The following is an 18,329-nucleotide window of genomic DNA, read 5'->3' on the forward strand; positions in this document are numbered from 1 at the left end:
TGTCATATTTGCAAGCAAGAGCTGTGCATTTACTGCATGCGTGTCTTTTTGTCCCTTACGAGAAATGAGCTTATTATCACTGATTACCTTGGCTCTTTGGATATTCAGGCGAATATACGTACAAGTATACTTATTGTTGATAATGCTAGCTATCGTCATCGTGCTATTGGGAGCTGAGCGTTTCGTTTTTTTTTTAAAAAAAAAAAAAGAAATACATCACTGCTACGGAATCATCGCGACCAATTGATAGATACCATCTCTGTATTGGACATTGTACGGCTTTATAGCCACCGTCTGGTATCGCGGGATATACTCTTCCGTCTGAGAAGATGAAATGAGGGCCCACCCGCGTTAATATGACACTATCCATTTACCCCCCATCGCATCGGCGGATGAATCGCCGGTGACCTCAGAATGGATGGATGCGGCATAACCGCACCATCCCACCCCCAGAGGCCGAACCCTATGCTCCCCTGAGGTGCATACACATCAACTCACAGCACAGGCACGCAAGATGGGTTGTAGCTTCTCGGGAGACTGGAGGGGCACCCTGCTCATCAGCCCTAGGTTGGTCATCATGCTGATCATCTGTTTACTACGACAGGAATTTTATGTGATGCCCTTACAAACAATACCGGAAAGCCTTGTTCTCGCCGTCTGTCAAATCGTTCTGAGCAGTCTCAAGTCTGGTGAATGTCTGGGTTTCCACCTTGCCATATTTGCTATCCCTCCTCTTATTTTCAATGAAGCATAGGAGGAAATATGCTATGCCACAAACAGTCTGCACAGCAAATGCTGTCATCATAGCGTAGAGACCAAGGGGATAATGGGGCGCCTGACTGTCAAGGAAGAGCTGAGGCCCGATTATGTTACCCACGGCGTAGAGCATAGACATGGACGTAGATGCAAATGATCTCTTGGTGGCACCGGCGTTATTCGAGATAACGAGGGACATGGCCATGACCCAAGATACATTGTAGAAACCCAACAAGTAAACACCTGCGAGTGCACCGCCGCGCTGTGAAACTGGGTCGAGAGCTGGAGCGACATTAGAAACTCTGTTTGAGAGTATGAATATCTAGATGGGCGGGCACCTACTGCGAATGAGGACAGCGCCAATGATTCCTGGCAGGGTGGAGAGAACCCATATCAAGCAGCGGATATTGAGGACAAAGTCAGCGACAATTGACGAGACAATTGGGAAGAAGGTCGCTACCGCCGCTTGGGGCGACGCCAGTAGAGATGTCTTTTCCGCAGAATATCCAAAACCTGAGATGATGAGGGGATTGAACTGGGTCCTGTTAGCGTGACCGGCACGGACAGAAAGAGAACATGATCGATCGAGTTTACGTTTGTGATTCCGGCGTTGACGATGCCCCAGGCAAGAGCATAGATAGCCAAGACGAAAAAGCGGAGATCGACCACGGCTTCGACGACCTGCTTCCACTCAAACCTGTTGTTGGCCCTGTTACCTGTCTGGTTCGCACTGATGCGGATGACCATGTTCTTCTTGTCGTCGGCGTTGTAGAACCACGCTCGAGAAGGATGATCCGGCAGGACCAGAAGAATGGCAACACCCAGCACCAGGCTGACGGAACCGTATATGAGGAATATCAGCTTCCACGTAGGGTACCTGCTATCCAGGCGACCGATGGCAAAGGCAAAGATGCCACCCAGCACGCCAGCCAGGGTATTGTACCAGATGGCTGTCCGCAGAGGCTGCTCCTCGCGACGATACCAGAGACTCATGAAGATCATGTTGGTTGGTACCACGCCAGCCTCGAAGAATCCGAGAAGGAAACGGATGGCAGCAAGCGAGGCAAAACTGTTGCAGGCCACGATGGAGCACACCAGGACGCCCCAGATCATCACGATGCTTCCCAGAAGCTTGGCTAGCGGCACCTTGACCAGGATCCATCCCAGAGGGAATTGGGCAATCATGTAGCCGAAGTACACAATGGAACCCAGCCAACTGTACTGTTGGCCTCGAAGGTTAGCGTCATCCTTCATGCCGAAGATGGCGGCGAATCCGAGGGCATTCTAGAGCAGTTGATGAGTACGGTCAGTCATCTCTATCAAGCTTCAAATTTGCACAGTGCTGAAACGTATACATGCCTTGTCCAGCAATGCGATGACAGATGCCATGGTGAGCAGCGGCAGTACTAGAGCATCGGCCCTCAGTCTCAGTCGCCTGTTGGTCCCAGTGCTGATGTCCTCAGCCTCCTGAATTGCAGCCTTGGAGCCTGTCGGTAACTGGGCCTCATTGTCACCGGTGATCGTGCTTGTCTCGTATATGCCAGCCTTGCTGTTGTCCATGGTGACTTACAGATAGCCTAAGCGAGGATCACGAGCGGTGGTTGATTTAGCCTAGCCGTAACATTGTGAGGCAAAGCACGTGGCACTGACAAGAAGAGGTATTACCAGGCTTATAATGTCACCGTTCCGTCCCTATTATCAGCCATTCTCGGATAAGCCCGTACATGTACAGATTCTGCACCGAACAATAGATATCGCCATCGCGAAACATGATGGCGATATCTATTGTGGGGATATTATGTGGGTTTCATCGTGTCGGCGCCGAGAAGTGCGGTGCGCGAAACGGCAGTCATCTTGGCTGGAGGATGCTTCTTCGCCAGTAGACGGACGCATTCGGACTTGGAAATTTGTGTAATCTGTACTTCACAGGGTATTAGTATGCAAACTTCTCCCCAGGAAGAGGACACTCCTCCTCCTTTGTCACATCATGCAATATGCATCCCTTGGGCAGCTCCTATATGATGTTTGATGTTGAAGAGGCAATAATACCAAGTTCAATTCGACGTTTTATAACGGAGGCAAGCGGGGACACCTAATCTGGCAATTTGTACCGACGAGACGAGCTCGACATCTTCCAGGATTGCAGAATTACCAAGCCGCGTGGCGCTTAAACCCGATGACCGGAGAGGATGATTTCTCGACCCAAGCGGGTATGGCAAAAGAGTCAATTAATCTGATCATACGGCGCGCTGACAGTATCTAACTGCTCAGAGGATTACGAGTGATTTATTCCAGAGAGAGAGAGAGAGAGAGAGAGAACAGACATGCGTCACGCCACGATCCACACGTTCCACCATATCATAACTATTAATTATCCATCTGTCTCTCAATCAAGCAACCATCACGCTTAGGAATCACACAATGAGGTCAACACGATACATATCTATTGTGGGATGCCACGCGGAAGGCGAAGTAGGCGACATCATCATCGGCGGCGTGCGCGACGTACCAGCCAAGACGATGAAGGACAAGCTCCTCCACTTCAGGGAGCACGGCGAAGACCTACGCCATCTACTACTGAATGAGCCGCGGGGCCGTCTCGAGATGAGCGCGGTGCTCATACTACCACCCTGCGACCCCAGAGCCGACGCTGGGTTCATCGTCATGGCGAGCGGCGACTGGTCTCCCATGTCTGGGTCCAACACCATCTGCACCACGACGGTGATGCTCGAGACGGGAATGATACCGATGAAGGAGCCGGTGACGGAGGTCAGATACGACACGGCTGCCGGTCTGGTCAAAGTCGAGGCCCGGTGCGAGCAGGGAAAGTGCAAGACGGTATCGATCGATAACGTCCCGGCTCTGGTGTACGGGCTCGACCTGCCGGTTGATGTTCCCGGGATCGGCACCGTCAAGGTAGATATCGCCTTTGGCGGACGGTGGTATGCATTTGTGGACGCGAGCAGTCTCGGTCTCGGGGTGGCGAGTGAGCACGCGAGCCAGATCGTCGACCTGGGGGGGCGCGTCAAAGCTGCCGCAGCGCAGGTATACAACCCCGTGCATCCAGAGATAGCCGAGTTTCACGGCATCGACAACATCAGCGTGACCGAACCGCTGGGCGACGCCGGCGACGACGGGAGGATCGCCAAGCAGGCCATGGTCATCAAGCCCGGGCGGTTGGATAGGAGCTCTTGCGGCACGGGAAGCTCTGCGAGACTGGCGGTGCTCCATGCACGGGGCCAGATCAAGACGGGCGAAACGGTACGGTTCAGAAGCATGATCGGAACTGACTTTGTCTGCCGTGTACGTGGTGAGACCAAGGTGGGGGATATAAATGCGGTTCTGCCCACCATTCAAGGAAGGGGCTGGATCACGTCTTACAAGCAGATTGTCCTCGACCCGGAAGATCCGTTTCCTACGGGATATAGGCTGAATTGACCAGAGGTCATCGGGGTCAGTGATTTATATATCAATTGCAGTCACACCGCTCAGCAAAGGATATAAGAAAGATTGGTAGATTGATGGTGAACAGATGGAGCAGCTAGCACCTTGGTCCCGGCCTTGACTGATGCACGAAATAAGGAGGCGTAACATGCGGACACGATATAGAAGCTGGTACCCGAACCCATCGAGTTCTGGGGCTTCTGTATCATGGCATGTCCGCTAGTGATCTGGTAGACAGGGGTGATATCACCTTGTCTATATCCTGTAACATGTCGTATGTGGCTGTTTGCTTCTTGGCTTCACAAGGGTCACAGCATGGAGGCAATGGTCATTCCAGCCGCGAGAGTCGTTCCGGCCGAGGACACAAAAAGATGGATGTTCGTCTCTTTCAGCATGTCTTGTGGTATCGTCATGCTTTTGCTGTGTTTTCCTTCTACTTTTACTGCCTTGGGCAGCCATAGCTAGATCTGACTATGGCAACGTCAAGATACGTCCCTTGTAGCACAATACGACAACATACAAACAACCATCGGCATACCACAAGACATACTAGAAAGAGACAGACATCCTTCTTTTTGCGTGACCACGGTGCCGGACTCGACGGTTTTATAGTCGAGTCCCGCTTGCCTGAGCTATGGAATGGTTTACCATAACACTCAGTCTGCCACCATGACCACATCCATTGAAACCGTAAATCGTCACGTCTGCAACCAGTCACACTGCGCCATGGATACTTCTTCCGTGGCATATCGACACCACAGCATGAGCAGCCTCCCTTGCAAGTCTTGATGGCTGCCAAGTTGCATCACTCTCACACTCTCTCCCCCCCCCAAAACCCGCGGCGTCAAACAAGATGGAGCACCATCACCATGTCCAGTCTGGGTGCCGGGGAGGAATGGCGGAACAGACAAACCAACCGGCTGACCGTCATGAGCTACCGGATATTTCACCTGACAGTTTGGCGCGCTCGCCACCACCCGGTGCAGACGTCGTTCTCCGTTCTATTGACTCCTTCTGGGCCATGGTGTCCGGCATGCCCCGACATAGGGATGCCGTCGTGGCCAGCGGCGTCACCGTCGCCTCGTTCAAGCAGATGGAGGGGAGGCGCGACATGAGCGGTCGTAGATGGCGCCTGTTCTTTCTAGCGAAGCTCACCCTTGCCATTGTCACTTTTATTGTTGGACGCCAAGAAGACGGACGCTTGGCCCACAATCGTCTTCGAGGCTGGCTATAGCCAAAGCATGCGGAGCCTGCACGCTACGAATGCGATGGTGGTTCGCGGCATCGGGCCACCGGGTCAAGATTGTCGTCTTCATCAAGGTGCTCCCCAACGACAGCGCGACGAAACTGATTCAGGTTGAGCAATGGAGTGAGCGTCTTGCCCGACAGCCGCCACGTACCGGCGCAACGGCTACGCGTCGGTCGTCCCTGACCGCTACCTTTCGCGGTGTCAGCGCCCTCTTTGAAGAATTCTTCAACCGCCAAAGCTGGAGCCAAGGACGGATAAAGATGCTACGAGACGTGATGGCGACACATGATGGAAAGAGATGGACGGATTTTCCATCTATTGCTAACGAAGGGCCAGTACGGGACCGGCCTTGCTCATTACAAGAGCGCGCCTTATCTGATGCACCATACGAGCTACACACCACCCAGACCGCTAGCCGGTTCCAAGGGCGGAAGGGCCAGATGGATATCTTTCTTCCAGTGCCCACCAATCCAGGCAGCACCTTCTTCTATAAAGATGTTCTCGTTGTTGGGGAGCAGAAGAAATCCTACGATCCTGGTAGATTCAAGGCTGACCTTCTCCAACTGACACGCCATGTACGGAGCGTCTTTTTCGACCAGCCTACGCGGAGATTCATCCACGCTTTCCTACTCTGCGCATCGACAATGGAGCCATGAATCTTTGATCGATCAGGGCCATACAGCTCAGGACCCTTTGATATCCACGATAAGCCAGATCAATTTTGCGCGCGCCCTTGTAGGATATGCGACTATGCCTAAAGAAGCCACCACCCGTCCTTCAAGGAGCTAAAAGCATGGGAGCGGACGGGACCCCGTATTCTCCACTGGCTGTGGTCGTATGCGATGTGATGGTGAAAGGGCGATCGACATTCAGCGCATATACACTAGACTTCTGGAACACATGCGTAAACTTTCATCCCCAAGTATGATTCTCCCTTCCTGCAGACGTGATACTATAGAATCTTGGGATAAAGCACAAGTAAAATACGTATAAACCTTACAGGTCGCTCACGGCCTCATCATACGCTGACATGATGAGGTTATACATACAACTGACTGCAGGAGTCCTAATTTCCGTCGCTGCGGTGTCTCTGAACAAGGATGGAACGCATCTTCGACTGATCAGAACCGTACGTGGCGCAGCCCCCCCAGAGCCTTCTTTCCTGCTTCGAGAACCTCTAGCTTTTCGGTCAAACGCTTGCGCAACACCAGCGTCTCCGGGCTCTCGCTGGCCAGATCATTGACCTTCTTCTCCTCCATTTCCAAGACGCTGTCAGCCGACAGTACGGAGGCGAGCCTTCTGATGACGCACTGCTCTATGGCCAGGACGCCGACGTCGTCTGTGAACTTCTGATAGGCGACATTGTAGTACTCCTCCATGAAGTCGACAGCTGTCTCCGAGGCGCCATATTCCAGGTCCGGCATGGTGAAGGCCTGGACGTTTGTGAAGACCCTTTCCATGTCCGTGAAAGTGTATGCCGCCCCCTCTCTATCCTTCTCATCGAGGTTGACGCAATCGCGGAACGACTTGAGGAGGCCCTCTTTGTGTCGGTCCTGCTTCACCTCCTGAATCTTGTTGATCAGATAGATGTTGTAGGTTATCGGGTGGCCCTCCAGGTGCGGGTAGAGCAGCTCGTCCAGCTTCTCCTGGACGACAAGACGAATATCCTGAAACGATGACTTGATGACGTCGAGAAGTAGTCGCTCCGCGGTCACCTCATCGGCAACATGTTCGATGGCACTCTGGAGGATATCCTGGGCTGCCTCCAGGACGGCGTCGATACAATCCTGCGCGAGAGACTTCCAGGGCTGGCACTGCGCCGCAAAGAGCTCCTGGATCATGAGGGGGTTGAACGAGCCGGGGAGTTCGCGGCCCCGATTCCTCGCCATGACGATGCTCACCTCGTAGATGTAGTCTTGGCGAAGGACGCGCCTGGGCTCAGACGTCTCGCTGACCTTTTCCGGATCGTCCACGATCGTCACCGCCTTGCCCTTGGCGAACATGGCCTTGGAAAAATCGATGAGACAGTTCTGCACCCGCGCACGCAGCCGCCGCTGGTAGCCGACTTCCGACTTGGAGTCCTTGAAGAAGGACGGATCGTAGTAGTCTCCTCGGGCGGAAGCATCGACAAGTGCGTTGAAGGATTGGCTGAGGCGGACAAGGTACATGATCTGGTCTCTGGTGCTCTCCCGGCCATGGCCAAGCTTTTGAAGCGACTGCCTGCACGAGGAGATGCCGGAATCGACTTCCTGGAGGACCTCGGGGAGGTTTGACAGCGTGTGATCGTACAGGAGCTTGCTGAGCTTGGTGATCAAGGACTGGATCCCCAGCTGTGCTGGGCTCAGCGAGGACCAGACACCGCTCGAGAAGAAGGCCTCTTCGGCCGCGTCGCGCTCGGCCCTGGAAGAGTTGCGTGATTTGAAATCGCGATTGCGGACCACGTGCCAGCCATGGCGGAACTCGACGTCTCTATTGTGCGCGAGTTCCAGGTACGAAGTCTGGCTCTCGGACCCTTCATCCAGCGTGTCGGGCTTGGTGATGAGTCCGACGGTGCGGTGGCCGTCGGGGTCCTTCTCGCGAGCCCGCTGGGTGACCTGCTGGAGGGCAAACTCGCTCTTCGCCGAGACGACGGCGAGGATGATGCTGCGGGGCTGCTCCATGTATGACAGGACGAGATGCTCAACCATCTTGGCATCTTCGAGCGATTGGGTCTTGTTGCCTGCGAGGAAGAGGCCGGGGAGGTCGACGAGCGTGAGGTGAGGCTGCGTCGGAGACGATAGCTCGACGCGCAGGATGTCGGTACTGAATACCCTGTCCTTGCCGTTGAGGCCCATCAATTCCTGGGCATCGCCTATGACCTTGGCAAGGTCGAGGTCGGAAGTGGTATGGCGGAAGGAGGAGAGCTTCTTCTTCTCGCTGTCGGTGCGATCGGAACCAGGGAGGATGGAGAACTTGGCGGTCGTCTCAGAGCTGCGACGGAGAACCAGCTCTGTCGCAAACCGGGTGCAGAGCGCATCCTTGGTGGGGAATGACAGGCCCGATATAGCTTCGAGGACGGAGCTCTTTCCGGATGACTGATCGCCGCATACGATGATTTGAGGGAGGTCAACGTATTTGCCGATGCCTTTGGATCGGAGAGAGTCGATTGTGTCTAGGACTCCTCGGTGATCCTCGGTCAAGAGGCTGTTGGAGTCTTTGTGTAATGAGCCCATTACTGCTAGGTCGATGGGACACGGCGCAGTATTCAGGAACAGGTCGATGATATCTTGTAAGAAGGACGACCAATCTGGGGGATCAGTTTCCGTCCGTGATGAAGAAGAACAAAAGAAAGTATGCCCGCTGCTTATTCTTGGGGTATATCGATGCGACTAAATGTTTACCATGCACAACTATATATGTGAAGTATAGGGGCGGTAGTTTGAGCGTCTAGAGCCCAGTTCATCCGAAGAAGAAAAGAAAGCATTGTGGTGGCTATGGGATGCGTGGCCCATCATACTCTCTCAGGGGGGCATGTATCGGCGTTTTCGTTGCCAATGAGGCGATCGATGATGATGCTGTTGGCTGCCATGTACATGATGATAAGCCAGGGGGGGCAGCATGGTCGAGCCCCGCATCTGGAGCCGTCGTGAATTAGAAGGCAGAACCAACATCGCAAAACACCTCTGAAATCAGCCACGGGCCTTGGCCTCTCATACACGGGTCGTAAATCAGCCTTGAGGACACAGCCACGGCGGTTGGGATCGTAGACGATGTCAGAGAGTCTTTGTCTCGGCAGCGCTTGGTCAACACATCCAGTGAGGCGTAAACGGCGGAATGGTCATGAGGTCCGTACGATGTGCATGGGAAATGAACATACAGCTTGCAGTCACCTTTTCCCGGAGGGGGGGGGGGGGGGGGGGGAGGGGCGCATGTTGGAACCCTTCACACCTCATAGGTGGGCGCGATTTAATTAGGCGGATAACATGCGGCCAAGTCTGCAGGATGCATTCAGGGCGCGTATGTATTCATTTCGCAACCTATGCCTCTCAGAGCCTTCTGCCTTTCGGTCGCGCCCGGGGTAGGAAAGCCGAGAGGGAGAGAGAGAGGAAGAAATAAAAGGGATCATGTCGTGGATGATTGCACGCAATGCCTTGTAGTGGTGATAATGTATGGAAAGCTCAATATGAGGATATAACCCTACACGGTGATATGTATATATCTCAACCATGGAAGCATTCTTGCAAGCTACCCCTCCTTCATAGCTGTTGGAGATACTATGCGAATCAGATCGTGGAGCTCCTTCAGGACGTCTTTGTCGCTGTAATCGTCGAGGCCCAAGTCTATGATTCCCGTCCCAAACAGGGCGCGCGGCACGATGGCAAAAGATTTCCCTATATTGTTACTGGTCAGGCTTTGATGGATCTTGATTCGGCACAGATTGATATATATATATATATCAGACTTACCGTTGAGGTCCCTCATTGAGGCGATGCTCAGCATGGCAGAGGCACAGTCTTCCTTTGTAGCAAATTTCACGCCCTTTGATTCGAGAAACCGAACGGCAAGGTCGGAGATGATGGGAGTGACGACATACCTATCATCTCTGGTCAGCTTCCAACCAAGGAGTTCCTACACTCTCGCTTCCCAGATCGGACGGAGAAGGGAAAGGAGGAGCACGGAGAGGGAGCGAGCGAGACTTACCATGGTGCTACCACGTTCACCCTGATGCCCTCCCTCCAGGTTCCGTGACGAAGAGTCCTCATCAACCCTCGGACGCCAAACTTGGACACGTTGTACTGCGGGTATGGGGGCATGTCAATGTAGCCGGCCATGCTTGATTTCAGGATGAGGCAGCGGTCGTGTTCATCATCGTCGGGCTGGCGACGGAAGTAATGAATGGCCAGCTTGGCCGTGTATATTGGGCCGATGAGGTTGACATCGAGAACCTTCAAGTCGGGCTTGACGGGGGGCTGGGATGGGTCTGTGCAGATATGAAGTCTTAGATGCTGAACTCTGGAGAGGTGACCGGTATACCTAAACGATGCAGCAACTCTGCGACGTCTTCCCGGGGGGGCTTACTGACCTTGAAGAGTGAACAGGTCGTCCTCTTGATTCATACCAGCATTGGCGATGACAATATCGACACCCTTACTGGGGGAGTTGCTGACTGCCGATTCGAACACTGCCACTTGGTCCTCCCAGCTACGAACATCGCACTTGACGAATTGCGCGTTACTGTATCGATCTGGTCAATCGTCTGTGTCAACCGTACGTAGGCGACTAACACCACTCACCTGCCAAGCTCGGAGACGGCTTGTTCTCCACCCTTTACATCGTAATCTGCCACGGTGACGAAGGCCCTATAGAAGAGTGGTCAACGCTGTCTGTTCCGTGGATGAAGGAGGGTTACTTGCTCCGCCTGGCGGGTAGTATGAGAGAGGCGCGTTCAGGCGGACGGTGAGCTGACGGAAGAAGACTCACCCAGCATGTACAAATGCAGTTGCATAGCTCTTTCCGAGACCGCTGGCTACAGTGGAAATATCAGCATTCGTTTCTCTTATTCCGAGGCCCGATAGATCATTGCGATGACTGGTATAACGTACCGCCTCCAGTAACGATGACGGACTTTTTGGCGAGTTTACTGAAGTCCGTGACCTGGGCCAAGTCGACACTGTCGCTGGCCTTGTATTCCGGAACGGACATGCTTGGCGATTCTGTGAACATTCAGCGACGTTTTGCGATCCAAGAGTATGAAAGAAAATTCATTGTAAGAGGGAAGACGGAGCTGAGCTCCGAGGGTGGCACGAGCATTTAATGTAGAGTTGACCATGTCACATGTCTCACCCACGTCACCATCAAATCGCGTGAGAATCAAGCTGATATATACCAATTGGGCGCCTCACGGCCTATGGTCCGTGATGGTGGAAATGATCTGCAGCGACCCGCCAGCTGTCTGACACTCAGGCCCGGTATCGTGGGAAAAGCAGGCATCGAGCTCGGAGCGGTGTGAGCTTGGCCCATCTGGCAGCGGGCAGTAGAAGCTATCTCAGACCGAGTCACGTATGATTGATGAATATCTAGTCCGTACGCGTGCGACCTATCGCGGAAGGATGGTTCAGTCTATGAGTATAGAATGGACATCCTTCACTTCTTAGCCCAACAACCATGGCAAAACTCGGGGTTTTTACATCCTTGCTAGGTCGCTCTACGCTGAAATGCCCCGATATCCGATATAGAAACGGGAGTTGATTCCGGAGCGGTCGGATGGGTCTTGGAGCGATTGAAGTCATGGCTCTCGGACTCGATCAGGCGCCCCTAGACACTCACTCTCAGCTACGGGAGCATGATGCTTATGTTTCCACACGATTCATACTGTTCCATGTGCCTCGCGACACCAGTTCTAGACGCGCGTTCGCTTCATTACCCCGCTTTGGTCTTCTCCCTCTCTCATATTCGAGTGCGGGTGGACCAGGTAGCTTCTCTCCTGTTAAGTCGCCCTTCCTGCTTGTACTGATCCCAACATTTTACTCCGATCTTTCGATATTTCCATGTTCCCGTATTCCATGTGAACGCTGCAGTCTCTCTCGACGCTGCAAACACCCTTCTTCTTCTCCATGCCATCCTCTTCAGTGACAAGAAAAAAACCCCTATGACGGTTCTCTTCATGAGGAAGCGGCGCTTGCCCTGGATGCAGGATTCGTTCCTTTTTCGCTTCAACTTTTCCGAATGATCTTCATCTTTCATAGGAACAGACTTTTCCGATGCCATCCAGGTCCCCCCTCCCCCCTCTCTCACGGGGCTCTCTGTTTCCGAGAGAGATAGGAGGACAAGGCGGCGACGGATGCTGCAAGCATCTGCCTGGCATGGAAACTATTGTTTGCCATGACAGCCCATGAAGCACGCTGCTGCCGGTGGGGTCTCTGACGCCAAGACATCAAGATGTAACAGCACCGCGGCTCAATCGTGATCGGTGGGAGCATACGTTAGGGTACCGTATTGTGTACGGAGTTAACCCGATGGAAGCTATTCAATCCCGGCATGCTTTACAAATCATCGCAGAACTTCTCCGCCATCAGAAATGGGAGACCGTTCAACGCTATCTCCTGGCACGGACGGCTCGCGGACTTCTCATAAGCCAATGCCCGAGAATACAGAATACTGCTACATATAAAGTCCGTGTGCACGCCATAGACATCCACACGAACCCCTCCCCATCCCCCCACTAAACTCCGCATACTGACGCTGCGATTGGGCCGGTCAATATGACGGATGCGATGAGAAGGAGGTATGCTGTCGGTACATAGTAGTCCCCGTCGGTGGGGTAGATGCGACGGATGACGACTTGACAGATCAAGTATAAATACGCTCCTGACCCATGGACGCAATGTACTGGTTCGATATCATCGTAGCAGCTCTGATATATACTGGACATCCGTTCATATAAACACATATCAAGCAAAATGGCATCCTACAAGAAGGTCGCTCTCCTCGGCGTAAGTTCCCGCCCCGCTCCCCCCTCCCCCCTCACTTCGCATGTCCCCATGTACGACAGGTGCTGAGTCTATGCTATAGAAAGGCCACCTGGGAAGCGCGGTGCTCCATGGCCTAGTTGAAGCCGGATTCGACGTTTCTGTCCTGAGCCGAGACGTGTCTGGTCTGAAGGACCTTCCGTCCGGCGTCAAGGCCGTGCAGGTAGACTACTCCTCCGAGGACAGCATCGTCGAGGCCCTGCGGGGCCACGATGCAGCCGTCTCCACGGTCGGATTCGGGGCCCTCATCAACCAGGAACCGGTAATCGAGGCCTGCATCAAGGCAGGTGTGAAGCGCTACATCCCCGCTGACTGGGGCACAACCACGACCGACCCCGATGCGCGGTCGCTGCCAATCAACGCCCCGTTCGTTCGCGTCCAAGATCTGCTCAAGGAGAAGGCTGCTGCCGGCCAGCTCGAGTGGACCATCTTCTCCATCGGGGCCTTCCTGGAATACGTCGTCGACTACAACTTCGTCCTCGACCCCCAGAACCACTCGATTGACCTCTACGATGGTGGGGAGCACAGCTTCAGCTCCACCAGGATCGCCACCATCGGCAAGGCCGTCGCCAGCGCCCTCAAGATCCCCGAGAAGACCAAGAACCGCAACCTGTTCGTCCACGACGTTGTCCTGACCCAGGCCAAGGTCCTCGCGAGCGCCAAGAAGTATACCCCCGGGGTTGAGTGGAAGGTGACTCGGCTCAATAGTTCCGAGGAGCTTGAACGCGCTATCAAGGATATAGCGGCGAACCCGACCGAACGGAAATTCGCCTATGCTGTTCTCAAGGCTTCCATCCTGGGAGGCAAGTTCCGCGCTTCCTATCCCGAGGTGGACAACGAGCTCCTGGGGCTCCCTCTCCTGTCCGATGAGGAGATTGATAAGATCTTTGCTGCCAGGTTCCAGAAGGCCTGAGGGCCCCATCCACCCTAGTATCTCCTGAGCACTTGACTCCAGCGCGGAATATCTATCCGTCGCCGGGTGCTAGTTATCGGATTAATCAATTACCCCGTATGAGAATGAATTAGATTCCCTCTTGTTGATCGCATCGATCTTGTATCTAGACTCGCTGTGCGTGGAGTTACCCTTCGTTGGAATCAGGGGCCTAGAATGCAATCGAGTAAGCCTAGGTGCTCGTCGTCACCCTGCCGCTTTTACTCCCGACTTCTCGTGCTCCAGGCTCTTTGGCTGATCCAATCAGCAAATTAACCAGTGCGAGGAGCCAGTCGGTACATCCAAGACTTGCCGACGATCCATTCCCAAAGATGGAAGTACGGAGTAGTACGACATCGACTGCTGCCCCCGCACCGACCTTGAACAAGTTGTTGACCAACTAGCCAACGTTTTCGGGGAATCAACCCGAGGAACACCGATGAATAGGTTTACTATCTCTTGTTTATCTAGTGAGGAAGTTGGCTAGGATTGGATATGGAAAGCCTAGTATGCTATGACCTAAGATGGACTCACAAATGTCTTGGTATGCAATGATGACAATTTGAAACATCAATATTGAACTGCTGTTCTTGATTTGAACAATCTCATGCTTCTCCGGATCGCGCCGTCGTCGTAAACACACCCCGCTTCAATTATTATCCCCAGCCTGTGGATCACCTTTTCCTCAACTTCCTTTTACGTTTCTTCCTTCTGGATACTGAAACCCCCTCCCTCACTTTTGTATCCTCGGGCCATATGCCTCCTCTCGTCACATCGAGCTCTCATAATACCTAGTAATACCCATTATTGCTTCGTTGGCGGACTATTGCCCCGATCAGACACCTGCCTCCCCGGACCGTTTCGGCCTCACAAATGAATCCTCCAAGCCAAGAAAAGGCCGAGTCATGGCGCATCAACGAAGAAGCGCCAGCGTCTGAACTAAGAGCCTTAACCGAAGATGGCCTCCCCTGCTACGACCCGGTAAAGGTGAAGAGGACGCTGAGGAAGGTGGATCTGCGCCTGCTGCCCATGCTTACGGCACTGTACCTCCTGGCCTTCCTGGACAGGGGAAACATTGGCAATGCCAAGGTGGCCGGGATGAATGCGGAGCTGGGGTTGACGGGGACTCAGTATAACATTGTCCTTTCGGTGAGAGTCGCAACCGGATCCCCCCCAGGGCACAACGGTCTCTTATCTGACGGCATGTGCAGCTCTTCTTCATTCCCTACACGCTGTTTGACGTACCGAGCAACATCGCTTTGAAGTTCATGCGGCCGTCTAGGTGGATCTCTTTCCTCGTCACGTCATGGGGTGTTGTAGGTGCTTCCATCTTCTTTCTCGAGATAATTACCTACCGCATATCTGACTGATGAAGATCATGGCCTGCCATGCCGGTACCAGGGGCTTCGGAAGCCTTGCCGCAACCAGAACAGTCATGGGAATATTCGAGGCGGGCTTCTTCCCCGCAGCATCGTATCTCTTGGGGGAGTGGTACTGTCGATTCGAGTTGCAGTGGCGTCTATCCATCTTCTTCTCGGCAGCGTCCCTGGCTGGCGCCTTTTCCGGTCTCCTCGCATCCGGCCTGCAGCAGATGGATGGCATGAGGGGCATCGGCGGATGGCGCTGGATCTTCATAGTCGAGGGCGCTGTGACGATCCTAGTCGGCCTTCTGGTCTTGCTGGTCTTGCCGGATTATCCTGCGACATGCACATTTCTCTCCGACGACGAGAAGTCCATAATCCGCGCCCGGCTGGAGCAGAACTCAGGAACTGCCGCCGGACGTGTACAGACAGACGACGAGTATCGGTGGAAGACGATCAGATCCGCCTTGGTGGATTGGAAGATCTGGTTTACCGTCTTCATCTACTGGGGCCACATGTGAGCCGGGCAATCCATGCAAGATACTTGCCGTGTATACGCCACTGACATCCCGACAAGCATCACCATTAACGGTTTCACATTTACTGCGCCAACCATCATCCTCGAGCTGGGATATACTTCGACGCAAGCTCAGCTACTCACCGTTCCCGTTTATGCGCTGGGGGTCTTGAGCACCCTGGTAACATCGTGGTTTGCGGATAAATGTCACAAGAGATGGCCCTTCATTGTCGGGCCATATGCTCTCGCATTATGTGGCTTCGTAGGGCTAATGGCGATACCGCATCCCTCTCTCCCCGGGTTGACATATGCATTTCTATTCGCCATCCCAGCAGGCGCCCATCCTTCCGTCATCACTCTCGTCTCGTGGATCTCGAACAATCTCGCGCCGTCATGGAAACGGGCGATGGGACTTGCCATCAGCATCATGGTGGGGAACTTGGGCGGCCTGGTGGGCTCGAACATCTATCTTGAGCGGGAGGCTCCGACATATTGGACAGGGTACGGTGTTTCGGCTGCTTGCTTGGTCAATGCTATAATATGCACTTTTGTTCTGCGCTACGTGTATGCGAGGGAGAATGCGAAGAGGGAAAAGATGTCGGAGGCAGAGATACGGGAAAGGTATACGGAGGGTAAGTCCATTTCCCATGTACAGGAGAATTGTTTGGCGGTGCGTTTGCTGACCATACCATCTTGCAGAGGAACTTCTTGAGATGGGCGATCGCTCGCCACTCTACCGCTACGTTATCTAGACAAGCAACTCACGGCATGGCTAGCATGGCTAGCATGGCTAGCGTCTGTGCCCGGGAACGGGCTACAGAACATAAGTACATGGATATTCTAGAGAGGCAGGTTAAAGGCGTAAACATGATGTGCTTGAATCTATGTCCCGATGGATCTACAACCTGCGAGTCACGAATGCCTTCACAGCTGCCTCTGCCTGCGCTGCTCCAGTACCTGGCACCTGCGGAAAGCGCGAGAAGGCATGCTGCGCACCCGGCACGATCTCAAGCACCGTCTCGGCGCCGGCACTCAACCACCTGGTGCTCATGAAGAGCGTATCATCGAGCAGGATATCCCTCGTGCCGCAGGTGAAGAGCGCAGCGGGCAGCGACCCCCTCAACAGGCCGAGGTCCTCGTACAGCGGACTGACGTCGGGCCGGTGGAAGTCGTCGCCTGCCATGCCCGGCAAGAAGGCATCTCGGAACTTTTCGTACTTGGCGCTGGTCAGGTACACAGAAGGCCCGTCACGGTCCAGGTACCTGATGGAGGGAGTCATCCCCAGGTCAAAGCAGCCGTAGTGCAGTATCAGTCCGCCGGGAACGGTGTAGTTCTTGGAGCGGATGAGATGCAGCGCCGTCTGCAGGGACAGGTGGGCGCCGGCCGACTCGCCACCGATGAAGACCAGCGGTGCACCGAATTCGCTCTGCGCCTTGTCGAATAGCCAGTCTCCGACATCGAAGCAGTCCTGCGGTCCCGCAGGAAAGGGATCCTCGGGAGCAAGACGGTAGCCGACGGTCACACAGGCGAGGCCGTAGTCATCGGCCATGGATTGCATGTACTCGTCTTGGTACTCCTCGTCGTTGAGAACCCACCCCCCTCCGTGGATGTGCATGAAGACGCCGAGGACTGCACTGCCATTTGTAGGCTTGAATGTGCGGCACGGGATGGTACGTCCTCTGTCTCGCGAAGGTACGGCCAGGGCCGACCCGGAGTCTAGCAGCTTGGGGGCTGGCGACGTCGACTCCCCGGCCTTGCGACGACGACGGTACTCGACCGCACCAACTTCCCACCATTGCTGAGGGTCGGCAGCAATGGTCCGGCGGATCTGTTCCTCATACTTGGTGAACTCTTCGCCTGGCAAGGTCGGATCAAAAGCGGCGGGGTCGAGGATGATGGGGGGGTTAGTAGCAGGCGGTGACATGTTGGCTGGATTCGCGGAAGGGATGTATCACGGATGATGGTAAGTATGATGCTATGGGACGATGGACAGCGATACGAGTCGCAAAGACGGATGTAGAGACGACGGCACGTCAGGACTCCCGAGCGGGGTATTCCTGTACAGACAGACCTCTGCGGGGTGGATCCTCGGTACGGTTCGGTGATGCCATTCTGATCGATCCATGCATGCAGGACTTGGCTGAGAACCCCGCTATTCCCCGGTCCGGGCATTCCCTCATCTGGCCTGCAACACCTTGGCATGGGATGAAATCGAGCGAACCAGGACATACATACGCACTCTGCAGAGGAGGGGAGGGGGGATCACTCGGTAGGGTAGTTGGGCCACGCGTTTCGAAGGTATCGAGATGAGGAGGCTAGACGCTTCTCAGTGGTTCCATGAATGACAGGCTCGATGAGTGTGGGCTTTCGATGAATGGGCATCAGCAGAAGACAGACAAGACAGTTGATGTATTCTGCCAACGTTGGAGACTTGTAGTTGTGGACTCTTGTTAGCCCCTCAGGGCCTAGTATCTGCTCTGCTCCATAGCATATTCACCACCAGATCTTGTTACTGCTTGTATGCGATTATTTCTTGTTACCCTTCTTGTCCGCAGTGGCAAGC

General features: G+C 54.1%; 7 protein-coding genes across 7 annotated transcripts; 3 read left to right on the plus strand and 4 right to left on the minus strand.

Annotated features, from left to right (window-relative positions):
- Positions 1 to 622: 622 nt before the first annotated feature.
- On the minus strand, positions 623 to 2,316 carry GMORB2_1853 (Major Facilitator Superfamily; the record flags this gene model as incomplete). Its single annotated transcript, XM_035463834.1, has 4 exons — positions 623 to 1,038; positions 1,099 to 1,291; positions 1,351 to 2,040; positions 2,095 to 2,316. The coding sequence occupies 4 exons, from the start codon at positions 2,314 to 2,316 to the stop codon at positions 623 to 625; spliced, it is 1,521 nt and encodes a 506-aa protein (XP_035320098.1).
- An 861-nt stretch (positions 2,317 to 3,177) lies between these two features.
- On the plus strand, positions 3,178 to 4,194 carry GMORB2_1854 (Proline racemase; the record flags this gene model as incomplete). The annotated part of the gene is made up of 1 exon (XM_035463835.1): positions 3,178 to 4,194. One exon carries the CDS (start codon positions 3,178 to 3,180, stop codon positions 4,192 to 4,194), a length of 1,017 nt encoding a protein of 338 aa, XP_035320099.1.
- Positions 4,195 to 6,570: 2,376 nt separating this feature from the next.
- GMORB2_1855 (Dynamin central region) lies at positions 6,571 to 8,661 on the minus strand (the record flags this gene model as incomplete). Its single annotated transcript, XM_035463836.1, has 1 exon — positions 6,571 to 8,661. One exon carries the CDS (start codon positions 8,659 to 8,661, stop codon positions 6,571 to 6,573), a length of 2,091 nt encoding a protein of 696 aa, XP_035320100.1.
- A 1,012-nt stretch (positions 8,662 to 9,673) lies between these two features.
- GMORB2_1856 (NAD(P)-dependent dehydrogenase, short-chain alcohol dehydrogenase family) lies at positions 9,674 to 11,131 on the minus strand (the record flags this gene model as incomplete). The annotated part of the gene is made up of 6 exons (XM_035463837.1): positions 9,674 to 10,022; positions 10,130 to 10,409; positions 10,512 to 10,663; positions 10,723 to 10,788; positions 10,910 to 10,955; positions 11,032 to 11,131. 6 exons carry the CDS (start codon positions 11,129 to 11,131, stop codon positions 9,674 to 9,676), a joined length of 993 nt encoding a protein of 330 aa, XP_035320101.1.
- A 1,757-nt stretch (positions 11,132 to 12,888) lies between these two features.
- On the plus strand, positions 12,889 to 13,870 carry GMORB2_1857 (Nucleoside-diphosphate-sugar epimerase; the record flags this gene model as incomplete). Its single annotated transcript, XM_035463838.1, has 2 exons — positions 12,889 to 12,921; positions 13,001 to 13,870. 2 exons carry the CDS (start codon positions 12,889 to 12,891, stop codon positions 13,868 to 13,870), a joined length of 903 nt encoding a protein of 300 aa, XP_035320102.1.
- Positions 13,871 to 14,761: 891 nt separating this feature from the next.
- GMORB2_1858 (Major Facilitator Superfamily) lies at positions 14,762 to 16,518 on the plus strand (the record flags this gene model as incomplete). Its single annotated transcript, XM_035463839.1, has 5 exons — positions 14,762 to 15,037; positions 15,100 to 15,204; positions 15,264 to 15,766; positions 15,827 to 16,398; positions 16,466 to 16,518. 5 exons carry the CDS (start codon positions 14,762 to 14,764, stop codon positions 16,516 to 16,518), a joined length of 1,509 nt encoding a protein of 502 aa, XP_035320103.1.
- A 146-nt stretch (positions 16,519 to 16,664) lies between these two features.
- Positions 16,665 to 17,690, minus strand: GMORB2_1859 (alpha/beta hydrolase fold; the record flags this gene model as incomplete). The annotated part of the gene is made up of 1 exon (XM_035463840.1): positions 16,665 to 17,690. The coding sequence occupies one exon, from the start codon at positions 17,688 to 17,690 to the stop codon at positions 16,665 to 16,667; it is 1,026 nt and encodes a 341-aa protein (XP_035320104.1).
- Positions 17,691 to 18,329: the final 639 nt, after the last annotated feature.

Source organism: Geosmithia morbida (genome assembly GCF_012550715.1).
Source record: "Geosmithia morbida isolate 1262 chromosome Unknown scaffold_11, whole genome shotgun sequence".
NCBI classification, from domain to species: Eukaryota; Fungi; Ascomycota; class Sordariomycetes; order Hypocreales; family Bionectriaceae; genus Geosmithia; species Geosmithia morbida.